This window comes from Cynocephalus volans, chromosome 3, assembly GCF_027409185.1.
Source record: "Cynocephalus volans isolate mCynVol1 chromosome 3, mCynVol1.pri, whole genome shotgun sequence".
In the NCBI taxonomy this organism is placed as follows: domain Eukaryota; kingdom Metazoa; phylum Chordata; class Mammalia; order Dermoptera; family Cynocephalidae; genus Cynocephalus; species Cynocephalus volans.
In genome coordinates, this window is record NC_084462.1 from 86,199,068 (window position 1) to 86,224,485 (window position 25,418).

Genomic DNA, 25,418 nt, shown 5'->3' on the forward strand with positions numbered 1-25,418 from the left:
GTTACAGATATTTTAAAGAGAATGAATGACAACTTGTAAGTCATTACGAAATAAGCAGCGCCAACCAATTTGTCTGAGATGGCCTGGATTATTATTAAATATTAAAATAATCTCTTGTTTATAAAAGGGCATATAATTTTTAAAAACTGCCTTTATAATCTCATCATAATCCTGTGACTAGGCAAGGACAAATGTTATGTTTTACTAGTGAGAGGATCAAGGTTTAGTAGTATTAAGTGACTTGCCTAATGTCACTAGCCAATGAGTGACAGATCAAAACTGAAAGTCCTAAGTGCTAGAAAAAATCTGTCTTTATGCTAGAAAGTTAAATCTAAAAGAAAGTGTGAACTTTAATATTAGTATTATATGAGAGGGCATCAGTGATCCTGAACAGCATCTGCAAAACGTCTCTGATATTGACCATGAAACTTTAACATTTTGAGGTTGGAGAATGGGGCGAAGGTACTTTCAAGACAATAATAATAATATAATATAATATAGTCAGCCATCTGTATTCATGGGATCCACATTCAGGGATTCAACCAACCAAAATCAAAAATATTCGGGAAAAAAAAAATTGTGTCTGTACTGAACATATACAGACTATTTTCTTGTCATTTTTTCCCTAACCAACATAGTATAACAACTATTTACATAGTATTTACATTGTATTAGATATTATAAGTAATATAGAGATGATTTAAAGTATATGGTGGATATGCATACATTATACACAAATTCTATGCCATTTTAGAGACTTGAGCATCTGTGGATTTTTGGTGTCTGTGGGAGGTCCTAGAAACAATCCCCCACAGATACTGAGGGATGACTGCAATAAAATACAAGGGGTCTTCAAAAAGTTCATGGAAAGATTTGTATTATCTTTTAATTCAATTTTTCCATGAACTTTTTGAAGTACTCTCGTATAATATAATATAATGTAAAACTATGAATGAATACAAAAATATTATATATTTAACTTATAATATTTATTATATTTATTTAATATTATATATCATGTCTACTGCCTACAAGGCAGAACTTGGCGTATTATAAATATGATATGGGAAACCCTCAAGCAATTTATGAAGTGGAGAGAAAACTAATACTTCAGAAGTTTTTATTTTATCCTCTCCAGCCAGGGAGAGTGTTTGTACATGACTGGACCAGTGGACAGTTATTGAACTATTTCAAAGCCCATACAAGTCATTATATCCTTTTAATAATAAAATAATATTAATAATATTTCTAATAGCAGCTAACCGTTATCATGTGCTCTCTCTGTGCAAGGCATTATTTAATTGCTTTCTATTCATTAATTTTATTCTCACAGTACCCTTCTGAGTTTAGCATTATTATCAATCTTCATTTTACAAATGAGAAAACTGAAGCACAGAGAAGTTGTGTAACTTTTCCAAGGTTACATAACTAGGAAGACCAGTTTTCAAATTCAATTAGTCTAACACTTTGAAATATTAACATATTAAATATAAAATGACTAAGCATAGTTTGCCACTATATAACATGCCATATTATGCCAGATTCCGCTTTAAAATAGTAACGAGTGTCTAAAGTTTAAGAAAAGTTACTTTTTAAGCTTGAAATTGAGAAAATTTCATTTATCATTATAATTTTTTCCTTTAAGTTGGCAAAGTCTATCGATATTTGATTTGTATAGTATTGGAGCATTGCTGTACAACTTTGGCACCACTCAGTAGGAATCATATGGAGTTAGACACTAAAAATAATCTCTGAAAAATTTCATACTGCTCAGGAATTATATGACTTCTTTGAAAATACCGTTCTTAAATATGAAAGATTGGCTCTTACCATTTTTGTTACTGGTAATCCATGAATGGTGTTACATTTATATTTTATCCTGAGATTTACTTTGCTTTCCTATCATCCCCCCACCCCCAGTATTATCACCTGTGACTCAGTCACTTAGTGTGATTTGTTAACTGAAGGTTTGTATGTTTTTTTCCTTTGCTCAGTTTTCTTTTTTAGGCAATTTAAAAATACACTTTAATCAGTTATGGTATTATATTTACCATTTATATGAGTAAATCTATACTCAAAATCTTCCATTTACTGAGATGGAGAAGATTGCTGGAAGAGCAGGTCGTGTATGTGTGGGGGATGGGGGAAGGGAGCAAAGGATGGAGTTCCATTTTAGGTCTTTAAGGTAGAAATGGCATTTTAGATATCTATCCTCAAAGCAAAACCGACACTAGTGATTCTTCCCAGGCAGATATATGTCCAGTGATGGTAGGAATAACTGCAATCCTTGGCTCGTGGCTCTTTTCTAAACATGCTCCTCCCAGAGAACAATGACTTTATAAAACAGCTTAATAGAATAGCTTCTTAACTTGAATAGTCCTGTTGACTTATAGAGGAGAAAAACTCAGTGAAGTGCTGTGTCTATTTTTCTTCTCATATTCTTGTTTTACAATTTTGCTAGTCTTTTCTCATGCTGGAACTGATTGTTCTCTATCAGCTAAGTCACAATATTATTTTACTTAAAACATCAGATTTTTGAATTTTGTTTCTTAAAACTAGGTTGTATTGATTGCTTTAATTTGCTGTTTTCTCTCCGTTGTGAATGGTACAGTAAACCAATTTTATTGACTGAGCTTCACTTATGGGTTTTGTTGAAATAAGTTAGTTATATGCAAGTAATCGTGATATAGTGAAAAAGATCTGTACTAGTTTAACCTCTACCAATAACTATTTAAGCTTAAGTCTCCCTGGATCTCAGTTTATTACCTGTAAAATGGAACAATTTCACTATGGTCTAGTTGTGCATTTACAGCATTCTGTGGCATGCACTTGTTATCTTTCTGTTTGGTGGAGACTAATGCATAAGCTTTTTTTTTATTCCTTGTGGAGTGCAGACCATGGTAAGAAGCTATGTAGTAAAGCAGAGGAGCATAGTATACACTTTCCCTAGAAATCAGGAGACGTGGGCTGTAGCAACCCAGCTCTGCTCTACCACAGTAGTCATCAACCTTGGACAAGCTTCTAACCTTATTGTGTTATTGTTTCCCCCAAAGAGGAAAAGATAATGTCTGTCCTTCTTACTTTAGAGGTGAAGGTTATATCAGGTGATAAATACAAAAGCACTTTGGAAAATACTAAGTAATATTCAGTTATGAGCTGTTTCTGTCATCATAGTCATCATCATGTCTACATTTTCTTTTCGTCCACTTTAGCCTCATCTGGTTTTAATATTCCTGACTTTATTTATTGCCAGGCCTTTTCTTGGGGTGGCCCTTTCTTTCATTTGGTTACGTGGTCTCTGAATGCTCCACTCTCCTAAGGTGTGTTAGCCAAGTAGAAGCTGGATGTTACAGATTATAAAATCTCTCCTGTTATCAACTGTGACTCAGCTGCCATGTGGTGCCAAGTATCCTATTTATGCAGATAAGCTTGAATTAATGCATGTTGCCAAATAAGGAAAATTTTATATATTGTATCTAAAAGTGGATTAACATATACTAATTAATAGCTACCATGTTTAGATGCCTACTATGAGCCAAACATGGTGTCAGGCTTGTTACCTCTAATTCTCATTACATCTCTGGGAGCAGACACCATCACCCCTGCTTTATAGGATAAAAAAAAAAAAAAAAAAATGAAAGAAGTAACTTGTTCAGGCCATAATGCTAATAAATGGTGTCTGGGAGCTGACATTTGAAGCCAGCTCTGAGACTTCAAAGCCCTTCTTCTTTTCTTACTTTCAACTATCTGGCTCTATTCTAACAGGTCTGTTCCCTCAAATTAACATTGCATAGTTTTATTTCTGCACCTCTTATTCAGCCTAGAATACCCATCTCCATGCTCCTTTAGCTTCCTAATCTATATTTATCCTTCATGATCCCATTCAAGTTTTACTTTCAGACATCCCAGTTCATAGTAGATGATTTCTCTTCAGAATTCTTTATTATATGGGCCGAGCCCGTGGCGCACTCGGGAGAGTGCGGCGCTGGGAGCGCGGCGACGCTCCTGCTGCGGGTTCGGATCCTATATAGGAATGGCCGGTGCACTCACTGGCTGAGTGCCAGTCACGAAAAAGGCCAAAAAAAAAAAAGAATTCTTTATTATATGAGCTAATCATTTGGGACTTACTGCCAACTATCCGCCCCATAATGTTACAGTAGGAATAAAATACAGTATATATTAGAGCACTACAGTGTGTAAAAGTTACAAACAAATGTAATTGGCTATTTCTGTTATGGCATCATTGTATAGGCTCTGTACTGATAGAATGGAAAACTCAGGCTGACATGAAATGAATGACAGAAATTGAATGATCTCAGCAAGTATCCCTAGGGAACACTTGTTTTCATTTCCTGAAGAGTTTCTCTGCTTCTCTAAAGCACAGCTTTCAACACTGCCAGTACACTCTTACATAGTTAGTATTTATACTTCAAAAATAAAACTAAATATTGTAATTGTGAACTCATTGTCTAGTATCAACTTTAGAGTTTAAGTCTTTTCTTCTTGGGACTAATCAAAAGTAGAAATCAGAAAGATAGAGCAGAGCAGCTTGATTTTGATGAGTTATAATTAAGAAAACTTAGTGTCTCTCTAATAAGAGAAAGCTTGTCAAACCACAGCTTTGGAAGAAAGCATTTTACCACACTAACTGAATATTTTATCTTTTTAATAAAGGATCAAATAAAGGGAGATGATTAATTAGACTGATCATCTACAAAAAAGTAAAACCCTAGATTTTATTTCATGTGCATATGCCCACTTATAAGCTAAAAAAAATTTAGACCTCGGTGCTTGCACACTTTACCAAGGTACATGACAACACCCAGTGGGTAGTTATCAGAAAATTAACATAAACATGGGTGGAAATATTAAATTGTGTTTCATGTTAAGTAGGTCTGAGGCCAACGTTACTTAATTTCCTTGTTAATGACATGGATGTGAATTGAAAGTATGCTCCTTAAGTTTATAGAAGACCAATTGATAGTCTTAGACAATACGAATAGTATTTTGTATGACCATGGTAAACTAGAGAGATTACATATTTTTAAAAGGTAAAGTTCAAAAGGAAAATCAGTAAAAGAATATACTTGATACAAAATGAAACCTTTATAGATATAAGGAAAGGCTGGACAGGTCAAATAGATATGTGGTCACTGATTACCATAAAAGGAAAATAGATTAAAATGTAACACCTATTTCTTTCATCCTTGAATAATTTTTTCCTGGGGTTTTAGGTGCCTATACATAGTATAATTCTCATATTCTTCTTCCCACATAACCTGGTTTTGTCCTATCATATAGAAGTCAATTCAGGCAGCAACTTCTCTAGAAATCCTTTTCTGACATTCCTTCCTCACAGCGTTTGCTAGTTAACATGCCCTTCCTTCATGCTTTCGTAGTATCCTGGGTAGAACTTTTTTTAGTAGCCATTATTCCTCATTGTATTTTATGAGGAATTAAAAGACTGTAGGTTATGACCCTAGAGTCTTTTAATACCATAAAGTGGTTAGTACATTGTTGCTGCTCATTACATATATGTTGAGTGAACGAATGAAGCAGTAGTTTTAGATGGGATCTTTTAGTTCATATTAGAGCCTCAGGAACCACCTTTGACTGAAACAGGTCAGAAGATCCTACCTCTATTCCAAAGCACCCAGAATCCAAGCTATTTAGAATCATTGTAGAGGCCTTTGAGAGGACTGGCCAAGCCAGAAATTATAAACTTTTAGTTCATGCATCCAGAGGGTGCTCCAGATTGATTTGTTCTTGGTGAAGTATGGAGGATCTCTGTCCCTTAACCTGATTTTATCAGGTCCTTGAAGTGATATCTACATCCCAAAAGTAGAAAGAAGGTTCTTGTAATGTAAGAGCAATAACACCCAGAGGATTGTGAATGTTGGCTGATCAGCTAATCAGAATTTCAAGGAAGAACAAATTATTATTTACATACATGTAACAGTCTAAAGCCTACAGGTCAAATGAATAGAAAAAGTGGACCATAAAACTTTTATCCCTCTTTTCTTTGTCTGTGTTCTCCCTATCTCTATCATACTCTTCTTGGATTTCCCTGTGTTATGTCTTTATCTCTTTCTTATGTATTGTCCTCCCTTCTGTGTCTCTGCTTGGGTCCCTACTTCTATCTGTCTCCTGTTCTTACTTGTCCGTTCTTTTTGGCATTTCTTCCACATAGAACTAAAATACATTTTATAGACTGTATGTACTTATTTTACAATGATTTCTCTTTCCTGTTCTTAATTTAAAAACAGGTCAATGGATTAGTTTGCATTTTTCCCCTTTGTAGCCCTTTATTGATTTTGGCTGCCTCTGATTTAGGGGCCCTCCAGAGGGAAAATGTCCATCTCAATTACAGCCATTCAAGACTACTGAGTATCTGTAGAGCTATCCTGTTCTGATTGTCTTTGGTCCCAAGAGTTCACCCAGGATTAGAGTATAGGCTATGGCCAACCCGACATCTGAAAAATCAACCCCACAGTTAGTTTGACTTTTGGATCACAATATTTGAGAATTTGAAAGGACCTTAAATGCCATTTATTCTTAAAGGAGGAGAAAACTATGACCCAGAGACATTATGGAATTCCTCAAAGCCATAAAATTGGTAAATGACAGAGCTAGGACTAGAACCCAGATTCAGAGAAATTTATGTAATAGAAGAGTAGTACTTATTTATATATTGGAGTTATCTACTAAGCATGGTAAAAAAGGGAAGTCTCCACCAGCAAGTTAGGGAAATAAAAGAAACATAAAGGTCCTTTAAAAACATTTAAGGTCTCTTCCCTTCGGTGTGAAACGGCAGGTAAGCTGACGTCCCGCACGAGAGCGTGAGGAAGTCGCTGCGCCACCTTCCTCACTCATACCTGGGGCTGTTTTCTGAGCCCCGGGGCTTTGGGCAAGGAGCCGGCCCGCTCATGACCCCTCAGCGCCTATGGCACGGAGGGGTGCGCCACCGCAGCCTAGGTCCCTCCAGGCGTCTGTGCATCCTACACTTTCCAGCAAGCCTGAAGTGTTTCACATGAACTAATCCTAACCCATCTATTTGCTCATCAAAACAACATATGAAGGAAAGCACCAAAGCTATGATGGTCTGGACTGCAATCAACCATTCTTAATAGGAAATTTTACAGACTTTTAATAAGATAACCTCGGAGGAACCGGCGGCAGCGGTGGCAGCAGAGGAGCCAGCAGCAGCGGCACCCTTGACAGCAGCGGAAGCAGCGCCAGCGGTAGTGACGGCAGCAGCAGCGGAGGAATCGGTGGCAGCAGCAGCGGCGTAAGTGGCGCCGGCAGTAGCGGTGCCAGTGGCAGCAGCGGGGGAAGCGGCACCAGCGGTAACAGCAGCAGCGGCGGGAGCGGGGGGAAGCGGCGACAGTGGAGCCAGCGGCAACAGCAGCAATGGGGGAAGCGGCAGCGGCAGGAGTGACACACTGCAGTACTGCCCCATCACCTAGCAGCCCGGCAGAGTCCAAGCTGATGAGAGAGGTGGCTCCCCGGAGAGGCCCAAGACCCAAGGCAACCACACATGCAAGGCACTAGTGACCAACTGAGTAGTCACTGAGGTAGCCATACCAAATTGGCAACCACAGCAACATCTTAGTCAGTCAATAGTGTCAAACCTGTGGACTGTGAAACCCCCTGCCACAATGAATAAACATCCAAGAAAAGGTACCAGAAATACGAAAAATCAAGAAAGTATACCACCCAAAGATAATAAATCTCAAGCTCTAGATCCTATAGAACAAGAAGCCCTTGAAATGACTGACAAGGAATTTCGAGTGATAATTCTAAGGAAACTGAATGAGATACAAGAAAACTCACCTAGACACATGATGAAACGAGGAAAAGTATACAGGACCTGAAAGAGAAAATGTACAAGGAAATCAATGTCCTGAAAAAAAATGTAGCAGAACTTGCTGAACTGAAGAAGTTATTCAGCGAAATAAAAAACACAATGGAGAGTTTAACCAGCAGGCTTGTGGAAGTTGAAGAGAGAACCTCTGAACTTGAAGATGGGCTGTTTGAAATAACACAAGCAGACAAAAAGAAAGAAAAAAGAATCAAGGCATTGAAGAAAATCTGGGAGAGATATCAGACAACCTTAAGCACTCAAATATCCGAGTCATGGGTATTCCAGAACGGGAGGAAAACGGAGATTCCATGGAAAACATATTCAACAAAATAGTGGCAGAAAACTTCCCAGGTATAGGAAAAATCACAGATCTTCAGATCCAGGAAGCTCAGCGATCTCCAAACGTATTCAACCCAAAAAGGCCTTCTCCAAGACATGTTATAGTCAAATTGGCAAAACTCATAGACAAAGAGAGAATCTTAAAAGCTGCAAGAGAGAAGCGTCAAATCACCTATAAGGGAGCCCCAATCAGGTTAACATCAGACTTTTCATCACGAACCCTAAAAGCTAGAAAGGAATGGGATGATATATTCAAAATACTAAAAGACAAAGATTGCCAGCCAAGAATACTCTACCCTGCAGAGCTATCCTTCCGAAATGAAGGGCAAATAGTATATTTCTCAGACAAAAAAAAACTGCGGGAGTTGACTACCACACGACCACCCTTACAAGAAATCCTCAAGGGAGTACTGAGTTTGGTTCCTGAAAAATAACTACCACTGCCATAAAAACCCAAGAAAAATCAAAACCCACTAGTATAATAAAAATGGCATTCATGAAGAGAAAACAAACAAACAAAAACGCTATCTGCAACCTAAGGAACCAACAAACACAGAAAACAAACAGTAAATCAGAAAGCAAGGAACAAAAGACACCTAAGACAACCAAACAACCAATAAAATACTAGGAATAAATCAACACCTTTCAATAACAACTCTTAATGGAAAAGGCTTAAATTCCCCAATCAAAAGACACAGACTGGCTGACTGGAGTAAAAAGGAGGACCCAACTATATGCTGCCTACAAGAGACCAACCTCACCCATAAAGATTCACATAGACTAAGAGTGAAAGGATGGAAACAGATTTACCATGCAAACAGAAAAGAAAAACGAGCTGGAGTAGCTATTCTTATATCTGACAAAGTAGACTTTAAACTAAAAACCATAAAAAGAGACAATGAGGGACACTACTTAATGATAAAAGGACTGATCCATCAAGAAGACATAACAATCATAAATATGTACACACCCAATGTTGGAGCAGCCAGATGTATAAAACAAACTCTATTAGACCTAAAGAAGGAAATAGACACTAATACCATAATAGCAGGGGACCTGAACACCCCATTGTCAATATTGGACAGATCATCTAGGCAAAAAATCAGCAGAGAAACACAAGATCTAAACAATACTCTAGACCAATTGGACATGGCAGATATCTACAGAACATTCCATCCAACAACCTCAGAATATTCATTCTTCTCAGCAGCACATGGATCATTCTCCAGGATAGATCACATATTAGGTCACAAATCAAGTCTCAACAAATTCAAAAAAATTGGAATTATCCCATGTATTTTCTCAGACCATAATGGATTAAAACTAGAAATCAATAACAAATGAAATTCTGGAAACTATACAAACACATGGAAATTAAACAGCATTCTACTTAATGACATATGGGTCCAAGAAGAAATCAAGCAGGAAATCAAAAAATTTATTGAAACTAATGAAAATAATGATACATCATACCAAAACCTGTGGGATACTGCAAAAGCAGTATTAAGGGGGAAATTTATTGCATTAAATGCTCACCTCAGAAGAATGGAAAGATGGCAAGTGAACAACCTAACACTTCACCTTAAACATCTAGAAAAACAAGAACAATCCAAACCTAAAGTTAGCAGACGGAAAGAAATCATTAAGATCAGAGCAGAACTGAATGAAATTGAAACCCAAAAAACAATTGAAAAGATCAATGAATCAAAAAGTTGGTTTTTTGAAAAGATAAATAAAATTGACAAACCATTAGCATGGCTAACAAAAAAAAAGGAGAGAGAAGATTCAAAAAAAAATTAGAAATGAAAAAGTTGATATTACAACTGATTCATCTGAAATACAAGGAAACATTCGAGACTACTATAAACAACTATACGCCAACAAGTTTGAAACTATGGAGGAAATGGATAAATTTCTGGACACACACAAGCTCCCAAAACTGAGCCATGAAGATGTAGAAAATCTGAACAGACCAATAACAATAAAGTAGATTGAAGCTGTTATCAGAAGGCTCCCAACAAAGAAAAGTCCAGGACCAGATGGATTCACAGCAGAATTTTACCAAACATTCAAAGAGGAATTGGCACCGATTCTTTACAAACTATTCCAAAAGATTGAAACAGAGGCAGATCTCCCACATTCTGTGAAGCACACATCATCCTGATACCAAAACCAGGTAAAGATATAACCAAAAAAGAAAACTACAGGCCGATATCCTTGATGAATATAGATGCAAAAATCCTCACTAAAATACTAGCAAACAGAATACAGCAACACATACGTAAAATTATTCACCATGATCAAGTGGGATTCATCCCAGGGATGCAAGATTGGTTCAACATACGCAAATCAATAAATGTGATACACCATATTAATAAAGTCAAACACAAGGACCATATGATCATCTCTATAGATGCTGAAAAAGCATTTGATAAAATTCAACACTCATTCATGACAAAGACCCTCTATAAGTTAGGTATAGACAGAAAGTATCTCAACATAATCAAAGCCATATATGATAAACCCACTGCCAATATCATCCTGAATGGGGAAAAGCTGAAAGCTTTTCCTTTAGGAACAGGAACTAGACAAGGATGCCCACTCTCACCACTCCTATTCAACATAGTGTTAGAAGTACTAGCCAGAGCAATCAGAGAAGAGAAGGAAGTAAAGGGCATCCAGATTGGAAAAGATGAAGTCAAACTATCCCTGTTTGCAGATGACATGATCCTATATATCGAACAGCCTAAAGCCTCTACAAAAAATCTCTTGGAGGTGATAAATGATTTCAGCACAGTAGCAGAATACAAAATCAACACACAAAAATCAGTAGCATTTCTTTTCTCCAATAGTGAACATGCAGAAAGAGAAATCAAGAAAGCCTGCCTATTTACAATAGCCACCGAAAAAATAAAATACTTAGGAATTGAGTTAACCAAGGATGTGAAAAATCTCTATAATGAGAACTACAAACCACTGCTGAGAGAAATTAGAGAGGATACAAGAAGATGGAAAGATATCCCATTCTCTTGGATTGGAAGAATTAACATAGTGAAAATGTCCATACTACCCAAAGTGATATACAAATTCAATGCAATCCCCATCAAAATTCCAATGACATTTTTCTCAGAAATCGAAAGAACTATCCAGACATTTATATGGAATAACAAAAGACCACGCATAGCCAAAGCAACGCTGAGCAAAAAAAATAAAGCTGGAGGCGTAACACTACCTGACTTTAAGCTATACTACAAAGGTATAATAACCAAAACAATATGGTACTGGCATAAAAACAGACACACTGATCAATGGAATAGAATAGAGAATCCAGTAATCAACCCACACACCTATAGCCATCTGATCTTTGACAAAGGCACCAAGCCTATACACTGGGGAAGAGACTGCCTCTTTAGCAAATGGTGCTGGAAGAACTGGATATCAATATGCAGGAGAATGAAACTAGACCCATACCTTTTACCATACACTAAAATCAACTCAAAATGGATTAAATAATTAAATATACACCCTGAAACAGTAAAACTTCTTAAAGAAAACATAGGAGAAACACTTCAGGAAATAGGACTGGGCACAGACTTCATGAATACGACCCCAAAAGCACGGGCAACCAAAGGAAAAATAAACAAATGGGATTATATCAAACTAAAAAGCTTCTGCACAGCAAAAGAAACAATTAACAAAAAGACAACCAACAGAGTGGGAGAAAATATTTGCAAAATATACATCTGACAAAGGATTAATATCCAGAATATATAAGGAACTCAAACAACTTTACAAGAAAAAAACAAGCAACCCAATTAAAAAATGGGCAAAAGAGCTAAGTAGGCATTTCTCTAAGGAAGATATACAACTGGCCAACAGACATATGAAAGAATGCTCAACATCACTCAGCATCCAGGAAATGCAAATCAAAACTACACTGAGATACCATCTCACCCCAGTTAGGATGGCTAAAATCCAAAAGACTCTGAACGATAAATGCTGACGAGGTTGCGGAGAAAAAGGAACTCTTATACATTGTTGGTGGGACTGCAAAATGGTGCAGCCTCTATGGAAAATGGTATGGAGGTTCCTCAAACAATTGCAGATAGATCTGCCATATGACCCAGCTATCCCACTGCTGGGAATATACCCAGAGGAATGGAAATCATCAAGTTGAAGGTATACCTGTTCCCCAGTGTTCATCCAGCACTCTTTACAATAGCCAAGAGTTGGAACCAGCCCAAATGTCCATTATCGGATGAGTGGATACGGAAAATGTGGTATATCTATACAATGGAATACTACTCAGCTATAAAAACGAATGAAATACTGCCATTTGTAACATGGATGGACCTTGAGAGAATTATATTAAGTGAAACAAGTCAGGCACAGAAAGAGAAATACCACATGTTCTCACTTATTGGTGGGAGCTAAAAATAAATAAATAAATTCACACACACACACACACACACACAAAAAAAAAAACCGGGGTGGGGTGGGGTGGAGAAGACATAACAAATACAATTCCTTGAAGTTGATACGACAAGCAAACAGAAAGGACATTGTTGGGTGTGAGGGGGGAGAGGGAGAAGTGAAGGGGATTTCAGTAATGGGCCACAATAATCAACCACATTGTATATCCACAAAATAAAATTAAGAAAATAAATAAATAAATAAACCATTTAAAAACTGTTGGTCATATGGATCTAGGATCCATGGGTCCTAGAAAAGAAAATATAGTTATCTGTGGCATGTGCTTGACATCACTGTTTGTGTGTATTTATACAAAGTCTGTGTGATTTGTTTGAACAGTCCTTGATTTTATTGCCTTTAATGTTTTTCTTCTTCCCCACGTTTTAAGAAAGGGCTATTACACATGAATTTTTAGATTTTTTGGTACATTTTGTCATTAGCTCTTGAAATAGCCTTTCAAAATCAGTAGAGTTTAAGATAGCATTTTCCATTAAGATTTTCTTTTTCTCAGATTTCTTGGCCTGATTGCTATTGGAAGGAGTGCTCGGGGAATTTTGTCAAGTTAGCTGTCACACAAGGTATCTTGACAGAATCGATCATGCAGGAATTAGGAAGAGTTTATGTTTTTGGTGGCTGGCTGGTATGGGGATCCACACCCTTGACCTTGGTTGTTATAACACTGCACTGTGACCAACTGAGCTAACCGGCCAGCCTGGGAAGAGTTTGTTTTTCTGATCATATTGTGGAAGGGAATCCAAAGACTGCTGATACTGACCCTTGATAAATGTATTGAAAAAGATAAATTCTGAGAGTATTTTAAGTGATTAAATATAAAGGACGTTGGCAACACAATGAGAACTGTTTTTCTGGAGTGACTCATCTTGAAATCAGCCATGAACAAACAGAGGCAATGGGAGTACCCAGTTCAGTCTAGAAATCCAAACAAAAAGGTGAAATAGTGAATGTGAGGTTCAAGAAAGTTTCATAAAAATTGGGATTACATGCAAGCTTGTTCTATAAGAATTAGCCATTTCTTAGTGTCACCTGGGTCCTCCTGATTTTCCCCACAATGTGAAAATCAGAGCGTCAGGAGTAGGCTGCTGTGTACCCAGTACTATAATGTGAATGTACTGAATTAGGCCTGAACTGGGTACTCCCACTATATTTTTCTTATCTTTTTTTTTTTTTTTTTTTTTTTTTTTTGCTGGCTGGCACATGGATTGAACCCGGCCGGACCTTGGTGTTATCAGCACTAAATCCATCTGTAAAATAAGGCAGCATGCTCCTTTATTTCTCAAAGAAGCCAGAACCTTTTCCTTAAAAAAGTTCTAAATTTCTTCTTTGGAAATTTATTGCCAAGTGCTGTTGATGCTACCACTTTGGTGTCTCTCAAATCTGCCTCTTTTGATGCCGACCACCACAATCTTTGTTTAGACTTTTATAATTTTTCATCTGGACCCATGCCACCCTTACTACAAATTGCTGCCAGAGTGATTTTATTAATTGGGTGACATTATTCTCCTGTTTAAAACCCTGCAATGACACTCCATGACCTTTAGGTAAAGTTCAAATTCCTTAACATCTTGTATAAGACCTTTATGATCTCATCCTTGCTAACCTCTTTTTCCAGCCAAACTGAATTATCTGTTCTTTCCCACGTACTTAGGATTCTGAGCCTTCATTTATGTTGTCCTCTTTGCCTTCTTGACTTCCCCATTCCTTGCTTGCTTTTTCCTACTCATCCTTCTATACCTTGCTCAAGTGTCATCTCTAGGGTACTTTCCCTGATCACCACTTCCTCCTCTCAATGCCCTACCACATGTATATATAATGAATTACTGGTATCTTTCCTATTAGACCATCAACTACATGAGGACATGGCTTAGAGCTTATTTAACTTGTCTCTGTAGTGTTTTGCACAATGTTTGGATAAATTTGATAGTCATAATAGGTTTTTTCAAGATCTGAACTATAAGCTTAACCTATGATCTTATAAATATCTTTCTTTATTTCTGTCAAGCAAATCATATAGCTATAGGTTTGTAAAAGGAATTCAATAACCAAGTTCTTGAGAGGGGAAGAGCTGTATGGACTTTCAAAAGTCTAACACATACTCAAAGTAGAAATGCCTTTGTCAAAGAAAATGCCATTTTTCTCTTGTGTGAAAATATGAGTATTCTAAGATACTAGTTATTTTATAACTAGAGGACTATTTGTCTATTAATACGATTTTAGGAAGTAGTACTAGTGTTTGATAAATATTTGTTGGGCAAATAAATCTCTTTTAAAAGGTAAAAAGGTATCTGTAATGGAACAACCTCCCTGTCTTTGTGGCCTTGTAAGATAGTTCTCCTAAAAACCTTTGAGGTCATCTTGTCTCTTTGTAAATTAGGGCACTCATAACACCACTTTTATGTACTTGTTCAACTATTTTGATGAATTAAAGCCCACTGCTAGGTTTGTCTCAGGAAATGGAAATTTTCTGTTTCTCTTCTAGTAGGAATCGTAGCCAAAGTGGAGAGGTTTATTTCTAGGCTAGGTTGCTCATTAAAGTTCTACTCATTTACAATCAGTATACACTTATTGAGCATTTGTGATGTGTCAGGCTCTGGACTAGATGCTGGATATTAGAGATAAAGAAGACATAGGCTCTCAACATCAAAGAAATGGTAGTCTTGGAGGCACATTCATCCTTAAGAGTTTTTGCGTCACTGTGTGAATGAATTAAAGATGTAATATTAGATAGTCTTCGAGTTCTGAGAAGATTAGTACTAGGTAAATACTAGATGGACTCCATAGCCTTTTTTTCCTCCTGAAAAAAAAGGTTCATTTTGAGGTTTTACTGTACTGCTGGTATGCAATACATATTTAGATATGCATTCTTGTTATAAATCTTTTAACGTAATAGTAATTGGTGTGCTATCACAGTATCTTCTGACATGAGTTGTGGCTTGACATATTTGAGTGAAACCCTCCAGCAAATGTACTATTTCTTCTCTAGTGATAAGGATATTCTAGTAGGAGCTAGAGTTTGTGGAGGATACCACTTTATAGACCGTTAGCTAGTAGACAGTTTGAAATACTTTAAATGCTTTTGTAATTTTAATTAAAAATTTCTTTTAAATTCCTTTGCTATGACTCCAAAGAATATTTTTTTTATCTTCTGAGGTGGATGATAATAGTACTGTAAGATATCAAAGTAATTCTCTAGGAATGAAATAATATGTTTGAGATATGTATGCACAAAAAAATTGAGACCCTGTATCACAGAGTCATTCTTAGATGTAGTGCTCTCTAATTTAATGCTTGACATCCTCTTTTCCCTCTCTGTTCATATAAGTTTATAAGTAGATATTCTTATTAGGAAGAACCATTCTTAGGTTCCTTTCCACGTCGTTGCATGTAATAACTAGCAGAAACTCATTGTGCCTCATCAATGAGAACAGAGGGGAAATAATGTTAATCACATCCCAAAGTGGGCATACTGGCAGTTACTCTTCTTTGTTTTACAGGGATGAACGAAATCAGTCCATCATTGTAAGTGGAGAGTCTGGGGCAGGCAAAACAGTTTCAGCTAAGTATGCCATGCGATACTTTGCAACTGTGAGTGGTTCTGCCAGTGAGGCCAATGTTGAAGAGAAGGTCTTAGCCTCCAACCCCATCATGGAGGTAAGACAGCAGCATCCTCAACCTTCTTACCATATTCTCTTCTTAAGAAACATGCTCAAAAAATTGATTGTTACAACACGTGTTGGGAAGTCTGGGGTCACCCAGCCTCTAAAATTAGGAAAATACTTTCTACATGTTAGTAAGAGATCTAGGAAAAGTGAAAATTCAGTAAGATAGACATTCTGAGTAAAGGCCAGCTATCGAGAAATTGACATTAGCCCATAATCCTGCATTTTTAACTTACCAACTGAATTGATGCTTCTAAATACCAGGCAGCAGTACTTCATTTTCCCAGATTTCTTTCTCATTTCTTAATTGACTCATATCTATTGTTCCTTGTATCAGAAGCACAGGTTACTCATTTCCCCCAAGTCCTGAGTTCTTATTAATGCTCCTTCCAAAACATAGGATTCACTGTGCTCAAGCATGAATGAGTTTCATTATTCCTTTGCCCACAATTCATTTTATATGCTTAGTCCAACCCATTTATCTGTAAATTTTAATTTTTTCCAGGTTTGAACTGTAAACTTAACTTATGATCTTATAGACATCTTTCTTTTTGTTTCTGTCAAGCACATCACATAGCTATAGGTTTGTAAAAGAAATGCAATTAACTGTAAGTTCTTAAGAGGGGACGAGCTATGAAAGGATGGACTTTCAAAAGTCAAATACATATTTAAAGCAGAAATGCCTTTGCCAAAGAAAATGGAACTAGTTGTGTGAGAATTTGAGTATTTTAAGATTTGAAACTAGGGAATATTTGTCTATTAATATCATTTTAGGAAATTTATAGTATTATAAGAAGTTCCATTAAATGGAGAAAAATAAGTTTAATTAAATGGAGAGAAGTTAGTTTGGACATGCAGAAACAAACCTACCTTGTTGAAAATTCAAATCAGCATTTTTTATTCCTGTCTTTTTCCTTTGTCAAGCTTTATTTGTCACCTAAACACAGATGGAGTTAAAACTGGCCTGATGAACCTGTGGTATAACTGCTTTTTGCAATAATCTGTCCAGAGGTAACTGTGCCTGGTTTGCAGTGCTGTGTGAGACTTTAAAACAGAATGCTGTGACCTTTTCTCTATAGGACTGCCCTCTAGAGCAGCAGGACTTCTGTTCTTGGGATTGAAAGACAAGATATGCTGGGGAAGTCTCTTGAGAGGCCTACTGCTGGGCGTGCTATGGAAAGAAAACTGGAAAGGTTTTCTGAAATAGCATGGACAGGAAGAAACAGATGTTTGTGACAAAAGAGAGTAGTGAAGGTTTTAAGCAAATACTAAGATTTTGAAAGAATTTAAGCTATAGATATAGTGATGGATGCCACTGGGGAAATACAATCTATGGAACCAATTTTAGTTTTAGGTCAGAAAACAATAGGACTTTGCTTCCTACCACGGTTTTCACTGGTTTGGGTTATGATAACAAATTCTTGGTATTTGGCAACAGTTCAGTTCATTCTAGTCTCTAATGGTAGAATATGCCAAAGTTTTGATTATGATGGCATTAGGGAGTCCCAGCTCTTCTAGACTCGGACCTTATAATACTAAGATTTGAAGTTTTTGTGAGGATAATTTGTCTCTAATGAACCTTGTAGAATTTGTCAAAAGTAGAATGAACTATTTTATGACTTTTTCAAAAACAGCTGCATTCATTTTTCTACAACACAGATTTGAGTTGTGTTAGTAGGAATTATATTAAAAATTTGGAATGACCATAGATACTACTTTTTAATATGCAGTTGTAAGGAATTTTCCATTTGCTGGGATGAACAGAAAAAAGATGAAGGGATCAGTTTATACTTAGCTACTTCGTTCTATGTTATTGTTTAGTCTACACGAATTTGGATTAAGAAAACTTTGGTAGAGTTAAAGAACTAATTTTCAACAACTACAAAAGAGGTCATCTCAATTTGAAAGACTAAAGTGGAATTTGGAGCTTAAAAATGATGACAAAAGGTTTATAGTTACTGGAAGAAAACAGGTAAAATATGGAATTTGTAGCCTAGAAAATTTGTAGCTTTAAACCTGCTTCAAGACTGTGTTTCTATATCCTAGCCCCTTACTGTGATGTCAAGAAAGGGATGTCCAGGTCCCCAGTGATATGATGAAAGTCCTCATTGGATAATGAGCATCCTACATGGTTAACATCACACATAGTGGCTAAAGCGATTTGCACATTATCCTTTAGAAAGAAAGTTTCTCATCCTCCACATAGGCTCCTTTTGTGAAATATGAATGATGTAGAGAGGAGTGGTTCTTTTTGCTCTATTTTATCCACTTTATTTTTCTTGGAAATTCTTATCAGAAGGTGGGGATGGGGGGGTTCTTGGGGCACGCTAGATCTTAATAGTTCTTTTTTATTTTCAATAACCATAGTTAAAGACATTCATCTCTATTTAGTAAAGAAAAGTAACTCATGCAGTATTTCACTAAAATAATAGTAAAATTAAGATCACAATATTTCTCCTTTCCTTTAGCAATTTCTTACTGATTGAAATGAAAATAGCATTAGGGACTCTGTCATGAATACAGTACTGGTTGAGCATGCCTAATCCAAAAACCCAAAATCCAAACTGCTCCAAAATCTGAAGCTTTTTGAGCGTTGATGTAACATTCAAATGCTCATTGGAGCATTTCAGATTTTAGATTTTCAGAATAGGGGTGCTCAACCAGTGTGTATTCTATAAATATTCTAAAATAACGCATCTAGAAATACTTTTGGTCCCAAGCATTTCGGATAAGGTATGCTCAACCTGTATTTATAAGGCAGAGGGAGCAACTAGGGGATGGACAAAAGCTAGTATTTATATATAAAACTTTCTTTCCGTATCAGGTTCAGGGTTTAGAATCATATGATTTTATTTCCAAAAAGAACCCTAGAGCTCATCCATCCTAATCAATTTATACTTGGAGACACTAATGCTTCTCAGACTGATTAAATGATGGCAAATTGGTAGTTGGACCTGGTCTAATACCCAGTTCTTCAGACTTCTATTTCACTCACTCCTTCTACCATTCTTTGCTCTGTGTTTAAATACATTTTACTCAAAGACAAAAGGGGCTGTTTCAATCCTAGCCTATTCACTGCATCTTCTCACAGAACGAAGTATTCTTTTGGCAAGTTGGCCACTCTTGACTCCTAGTCTACGTAGAAGGGGGAAAGATGACATGTGAAAGGTGGGATAAGAATTGGAGAAGGAGAAGAAGCTGTGGACCAGCCTTCTGCTACTTGCTTACTTACTGGCAGGGAAGTATGTAGGACTAGTAAGGAGTCAATAAATATTACTGCTGCTGCTACTTCTACTGCATGTAACCTTTCATCTGCTCCTTGACAGAATATAGTGTGTTGAGAGAAAATTCTGCATTTATAATTAATTTTTTCCTAAACAAAATAAAAATAGTGTGACTGTATGGAGACTTTTTGTTATGTGTGTTATGGTTTTTATAATATCATGATAGGTAATATCTTATTAAATGTTTGTATAGTTAAATTATCTCAGGCTCTGTTAGAGCACTCTGTAATTTTGCTGGGAATATATCTTCCACTTTTTCTTATTTAAAAAGCATTTAAGGGCAGGCCCATGGCTCACTTGGGAGAGTGGTGCTGATAACACCAAGGCCACGGGTTCATATCTCTGTATAGGGATAGCCAGTTCGCCACTTGGGAGAGCGTGGTGCTGACAACACCAAGTCAAGGGTTAAGATCCCTTTACCTGTCATCTTTAAAAAAAAAAAAAAAAAAAGCATTTAAAGTGTTAATCTAAAATATAGCAGTGTCCTCATTTCCAAAACAAAATAGGATGATATCTGCCCTCCACTTGAGAAAGTGAAAGTACATTTTCTTTGACTGATCAGAGAATCTAATGTATTGACTTTTGTGGCTATGTTACTACTGTTTTCATCACTTATATTTGTACTGCAATTTTAAAATTCCAGAATATTTTCACATCTTTATCTCTGATATGGTTTCTATATACTAATCCTAACACAGGCTTTGCACAAGTGAAGATATTAATCTTATATGAAGTTACCTTATTAAACATATAATATATGCACTGTGTTAACACTTTTCTAACTATACTTTTTTTTTTTTTTTGCTTTGTTTGAAAGGAAAATTTATATGAGCATGTTACCTAAATCAGAAAGAACACATATGTCATTTAAAGTTTTAAGGTTATATAAAAAATTTAGCAAAAAGTTACATTCTCTGCATTTTGTAGCAGTTGTTCTGCAAGTTAGGTACAACTACCAAAATCCAAAACCAAATTTTATTTGCTCTGGCTTCTTAAAATGGTGTTTAAATTGACAGGGTAATACTAATACTCTGCTAATAAGCAGTCCTACTGGACCTTTGTTGACACAGGATAAGATGATAGAAGCTTCTGGCTAAAGAGACCCTGAATACCAGAGCATTATTTCCAGGAAAATATTAATTTGTTTGAACCATCTTATTTATATAAAACAGACAAGGTTTTTTTCAGATATGAAAACCTTGATGCTGCTTGACTAACAAGGCTCATGCCTTGGCAACTTCTAACCCCATTTGATCTCTTTCTTTGCTGGCATGAATGCATATATTCAGATACCCCAAATGGTGTGTGAAAATCTCCCAGCTGCTAGGCTCACCTTTGCTGTTTCTTAAAATCATTTTTGTGAGAATAGCAAGACAAATAAGAACTATTAGTATATATCTGTGTGGTTGTGCTGGGGGGAAAGCATATATCTGTGCCTGTAGGGACAGAATTGGTTCTGTTCTTAAAATAATTCATTTTAAGGAGTTGTGTTCTACTCAGTCCTTTCCCTCCCTGAACAAACTCTGTAAATGTCATGCCGTGAATTGTACTTCTAAAATCTTATTTTCTCCCTTGCTTCTTAGTCAATTGGAAATGCTAAAACAACCAGGAATGATAATAGCAGCCGTTTTGGGAAGTATATTGAGATTGGTTTTGATAAGAGATATCGAATCATTGGTGCCAATATGAGAACTTACCTTTTAGAGAAATCCAGAGTGGTGTTCCAGGTAAGCCAGACACATACACATATATTCTTGTGTTAGATTGCCATTTAATTGCAGAGCCCATACTTGCTGGTATGCATTTTATTCTTAGATACTCTTGAGCATATTATGACAATATTGCTACAAACCGTAATTGGATTGAAGCATGCAAAATGATACCTGTCAGAGGCAGGGGAATACCTCTGAGAATAATAGTCTTTGGGATTGGGCACTGATGTAGGTTTAATGGCTTTGACTCTTCCTTATGGATGCTTAGTTAAGAAGAGGTGCTATTAGTTTAGATGTGTTACTCATATTTTCCAATTGATAGGGAGGGCATTGATCTATGCCTTCAGTAACTTACATTTTGAACTCAGTTCAAACAACAACAAAAAATTATCCTTGTCTACTTTTCTTCCTTCGTCTCCTCTCTTAGAATATGACATTATTTAGATCGAATACTGAGAGTTAAAAAAATCTTCACAACCCAGTTTTGAATTGTCAAAAAACAAATTCAGTTGATGCATCTGTTTAGGGTTTGCATTCACACATGCTCTTGGTCCTTGTTGATCTGAAAGTGTGAAATTCTGTACATCTACAACACTTGCAGGCATATATTTACATATTTACAGGCATACTAAGGAAGTGTGGATTTATCATTGGAAAACTCCCAGTATAGGGTTCCTGATAACCCACTGCATACCTCATGCTGTGAGATCTGGGGTTGCATCTACCCCTTAATTGTATGCCCACTCCATCGAGGTTCAAATACCCCAGCATTGCCATGTAGCATGGTCAATTTCCATTGTCTAAGTCTGCTGTGACTTTGAAAGTGTCTGGGACATATAGAAAGTCATGAGTTTGGGCAGCCTGCAGCTACCTTGGCTTTGACTTTAGGGTTGTGTCTGGTTTGTGGCCACCTAAAATATAGTAATTAATTTATATAATAAGGGTAATAGTCACTCTCCTCCATTGTTCTAATATCTAGGTACAGACAGAGCATTGTTAATATACACAGACACTTCTATAGGTTTTTTGAAAAGCATCAGATTTTTTTTTTTTAATTTTATTTTGTCGATATACATTGTGGCTAATTATTGCTCCCCATCACCAAAACCTCCCTCCCTTCTCCCTCCCCCCTCCCTGAAAAGCATCAGATTTAGTAGCCAGAAGAAAGAATGGGTGAGATGTAGGTAGATTTAAGAGAGAATTGAGTCCAAATAGTAGAAATTTGATTGATAGGTGAGTAAGTAAAGTTGAAATGGACAGGAAAAACGGTCCTTGTTTAGTATGTTGGCCAAAGGCTATTAGTGCTTAATACAAAATGTTAAGGCCTAATCCTTATCGTCCTGTCTAGAGACATTGAAGCAATTCTAGCTGTTTCCCAGTCCCCAGGACTGTAGGATATTGAGTATGTTTGGTATGTCAAAATGAATCATGCAGTAAAAAAAAGAAGACTTGATATTGTCCTTTTTGTACAGAGATGACCAACTATTTCTGTAGACCCACCTGCTTTTCTAGTTTCTGAGTACTGAATCATCTGATCTCTTGCCTAATCATGCTTGAGATCATTTGTGTATTTATAAGTTTTTCAGTGTCTTTTGTTCTTAAAAGTTTTCTTTACCAGACATCAGCTTCCTTTGGGCATCAAACCTGACCTTGTTCTTAGGAGTACTATTCTTTATCAACTAAATACACTGCAAAATTCAAGGATATGATGATAGAGTATTAGGATTCAATTTTGTTTGAACAATATTATTGCAACTGTATTTTTGAGGTATGTATATATGGAAAAAGACTTTCAGGAGGTGCTGAAATTTGGCCTTATAGTTGTAAGTAATTTATTTTTTATATTTTATAAAAGTTATTGGTTTTAAAATGTATAATCTAAAACAGTATAGATGATATAGCGCATTTGTGGATTTCTTACAAACAACCACAGTAGATGGTCCACTCTAAAATATTTTCAAAGATGGGATTATTCTTTTCCAGTCAAAGTGCTAGGAAGACCATGAATCTAAGAGATACCATTAGAAAAAAAGTATTGAATATTGCAAAGAAATGGTTTTAGCTTCTCCCTAAAGCACTGGTCTCTTAAGTCTCATAAATCAAGCTGTTCACTAATTCAAAAAGCATTACTATTAGGTATTTTATATTGCATGTGACCAACACATGTACACTCATCCATATGCACATAGACTATATAAATCATAATGCTTAATACTAACTAAAAAAATTAGGAAATTTGGGAAAGGACAATTTATTTCACTAAATGATATAATTAAATATTAAATTTTTATTTTATGATAGAATTTTCTGATTTTTAGATTAAAATGTTGCAATTGAAAACTCTTCTTGTTTCAAAGGCAGAAGAGGAGAGAAACTATCATATCTTCTATCAGCTTTGTGCCTCAGCAAAGTTACCCGAATTTAAAATGCTGCGATTAGGTATGAATATGGTGTTATATTTATTGTGCTGATACTGTTTTCCGTTCATTTCCAAGTTCCTAAACTTACTTGTTAAAATGGAGCTTATCTCATACTGAAATATTTATGGATAATATGATAAAAAGTCTCCAGTTGGCTTGAAAACAACCCATAGGGTGGGGAAGGAGTGAGTGGCTCTGTAAATGGAACAAGACTGGCCTTGAGGTGATACTTATTTAAGATGGGTGATGAGTACATAGGGGTTCATTATACTAGCCTCTCTACTTTTGGATATGTTTGAAATTTGCCTTGATTAAAAGAAAAAAAATTGAAAGGAGTTTATCAGATGGAGGCCTGGAGGTTTCTGATGAGGGGAGTAAACTGTTTGAGGAAATTATCATAGCATGTAGATTGGAATAAAACCTTTAGGGAAGGACTGTTCATTTCACCAGTTAAGATAAATAAACTATAAATATTTCACTCCATTTATTTATTTATTTATTTTTAAATTTATTTTATTTATTGAATCAAAATCGATTATACGTTTTTTGAGGGTTGAACATTGAGATATGTTGATCAAATCAATATTACTAGCATATATATTGTTACAGATCATAATTATTCTTTATGCCCCTTGTCCAATCTCTCCCCTCCCCCCTTAATTACCCTAGATTTCTTCTCTCATTCTGAAAGAATAATGGTTATTCTGTTAAACTGTTGCCTAGATGATCTGTCCAATGCTGAGAGGTGTGATCAGGTCCCCCAATATTATCGTAGAGCAGATGCTTCTTCTGTCACTCTGAAACAGGCTTTGTGGAGACAGGCATCCTCTTTTCTTTATCTCTGCTGGTGACTCTCCTTGTGTGAATGCACTCCAGTGGTTGATGGACCATCCGCATAGTTGTTGTGGTGTCTAGCTGCTTTTGCAGCAGCTATAGTTATTGTGGTGGCTGTGGTGGGCCACCCACATGGAGGTGATGTTTTTGGCATGCTCCTTGGTGCTGGCAGTGTGCCTGGTTGTGGGGTGTGTCTGGTCCCCTTCTCTATGCCTCTGGTCCCCAGACGGGCCCTGAGGCACTGGCACTCTGTGCCTGGATGTAGGAGGGGGGTACAGTCCCCTTCTCCGTGCCTCGGGTCACCAGGTGGGCCCCAAGGTGCTCACACAGTGTGCCTGGTTGTGGGAGGGGGTTACGGTCCCTTTCTCCATGCCTCGGGTCCCCAGGCGGGCCCTGACGCACTGGCTTAGTGTGCTTGGTTGTGGGAGGGGGGTCTGCTCCCCTTTTCCAAGCCCTGGGTCACCAAGCAGGCCCCAAGGCACTGGCATAGTGTGCCTGGTTGTGGGAGGGGGGTCTGGTCCCCTTCTCCATGCCCCAGGTCACCAAGCAGGCCCCAAGGCACTGGCACAGTGTGCCTGCTTGTGGGAGGGGGGTCCTGCCCCCTTCTCCATGCCCTGGGTCACCAGGTGGGCCCTGAGGTACTGGTGCGGTGTGTCTAGTTGTTGGAGGGGGGTCTGGTCCCTTTCTCCATGCCCTGGGTCACTGGGTGTGCCCTGAGCTGCTGGTGTGGCATGCCTGGTTGTGGGAGGGGGTCCAGTCCCTGGCTGCATGCTTTGTGTGGCTGGGCAGGCCCCAAGGCACTGGCTCGGTGTGCC

The 25,418-nt window shown here is 37.0% G+C and overlaps 1 protein-coding gene across 5 annotated transcripts in view; it reads left to right on the forward strand.

Annotated features, from left to right (window-relative positions):
• MYO5A (myosin VA) overlaps positions 1-25,418 on the forward strand; it is a 187,007-nt gene that overhangs the window by 69,151 nt on the left and 92,438 nt on the right. For 3 of the 5 annotated variants that reach the window (XR_010022885.1, XM_063088963.1, XM_063088966.1), the window contains exons 5-7: positions 16,189-16,345; positions 21,221-21,364; positions 23,668-23,788. Coding sequence is in view for 4 of the 5 variants with exons in the window: in XM_063088963.1 (XP_062945033.1) it covers positions 16,189-16,345; positions 21,221-21,364; positions 23,668-23,788 (422 nt within the window). In the remaining variant the exon portion in view is untranslated. The remainder of the gene's footprint in view (positions 1-16,188; positions 16,346-21,220; positions 21,365-23,667; positions 23,789-25,418) is intronic. The other 2 variants (XM_063088965.1, XM_063088967.1) reach the window with 1 other exon arrangement.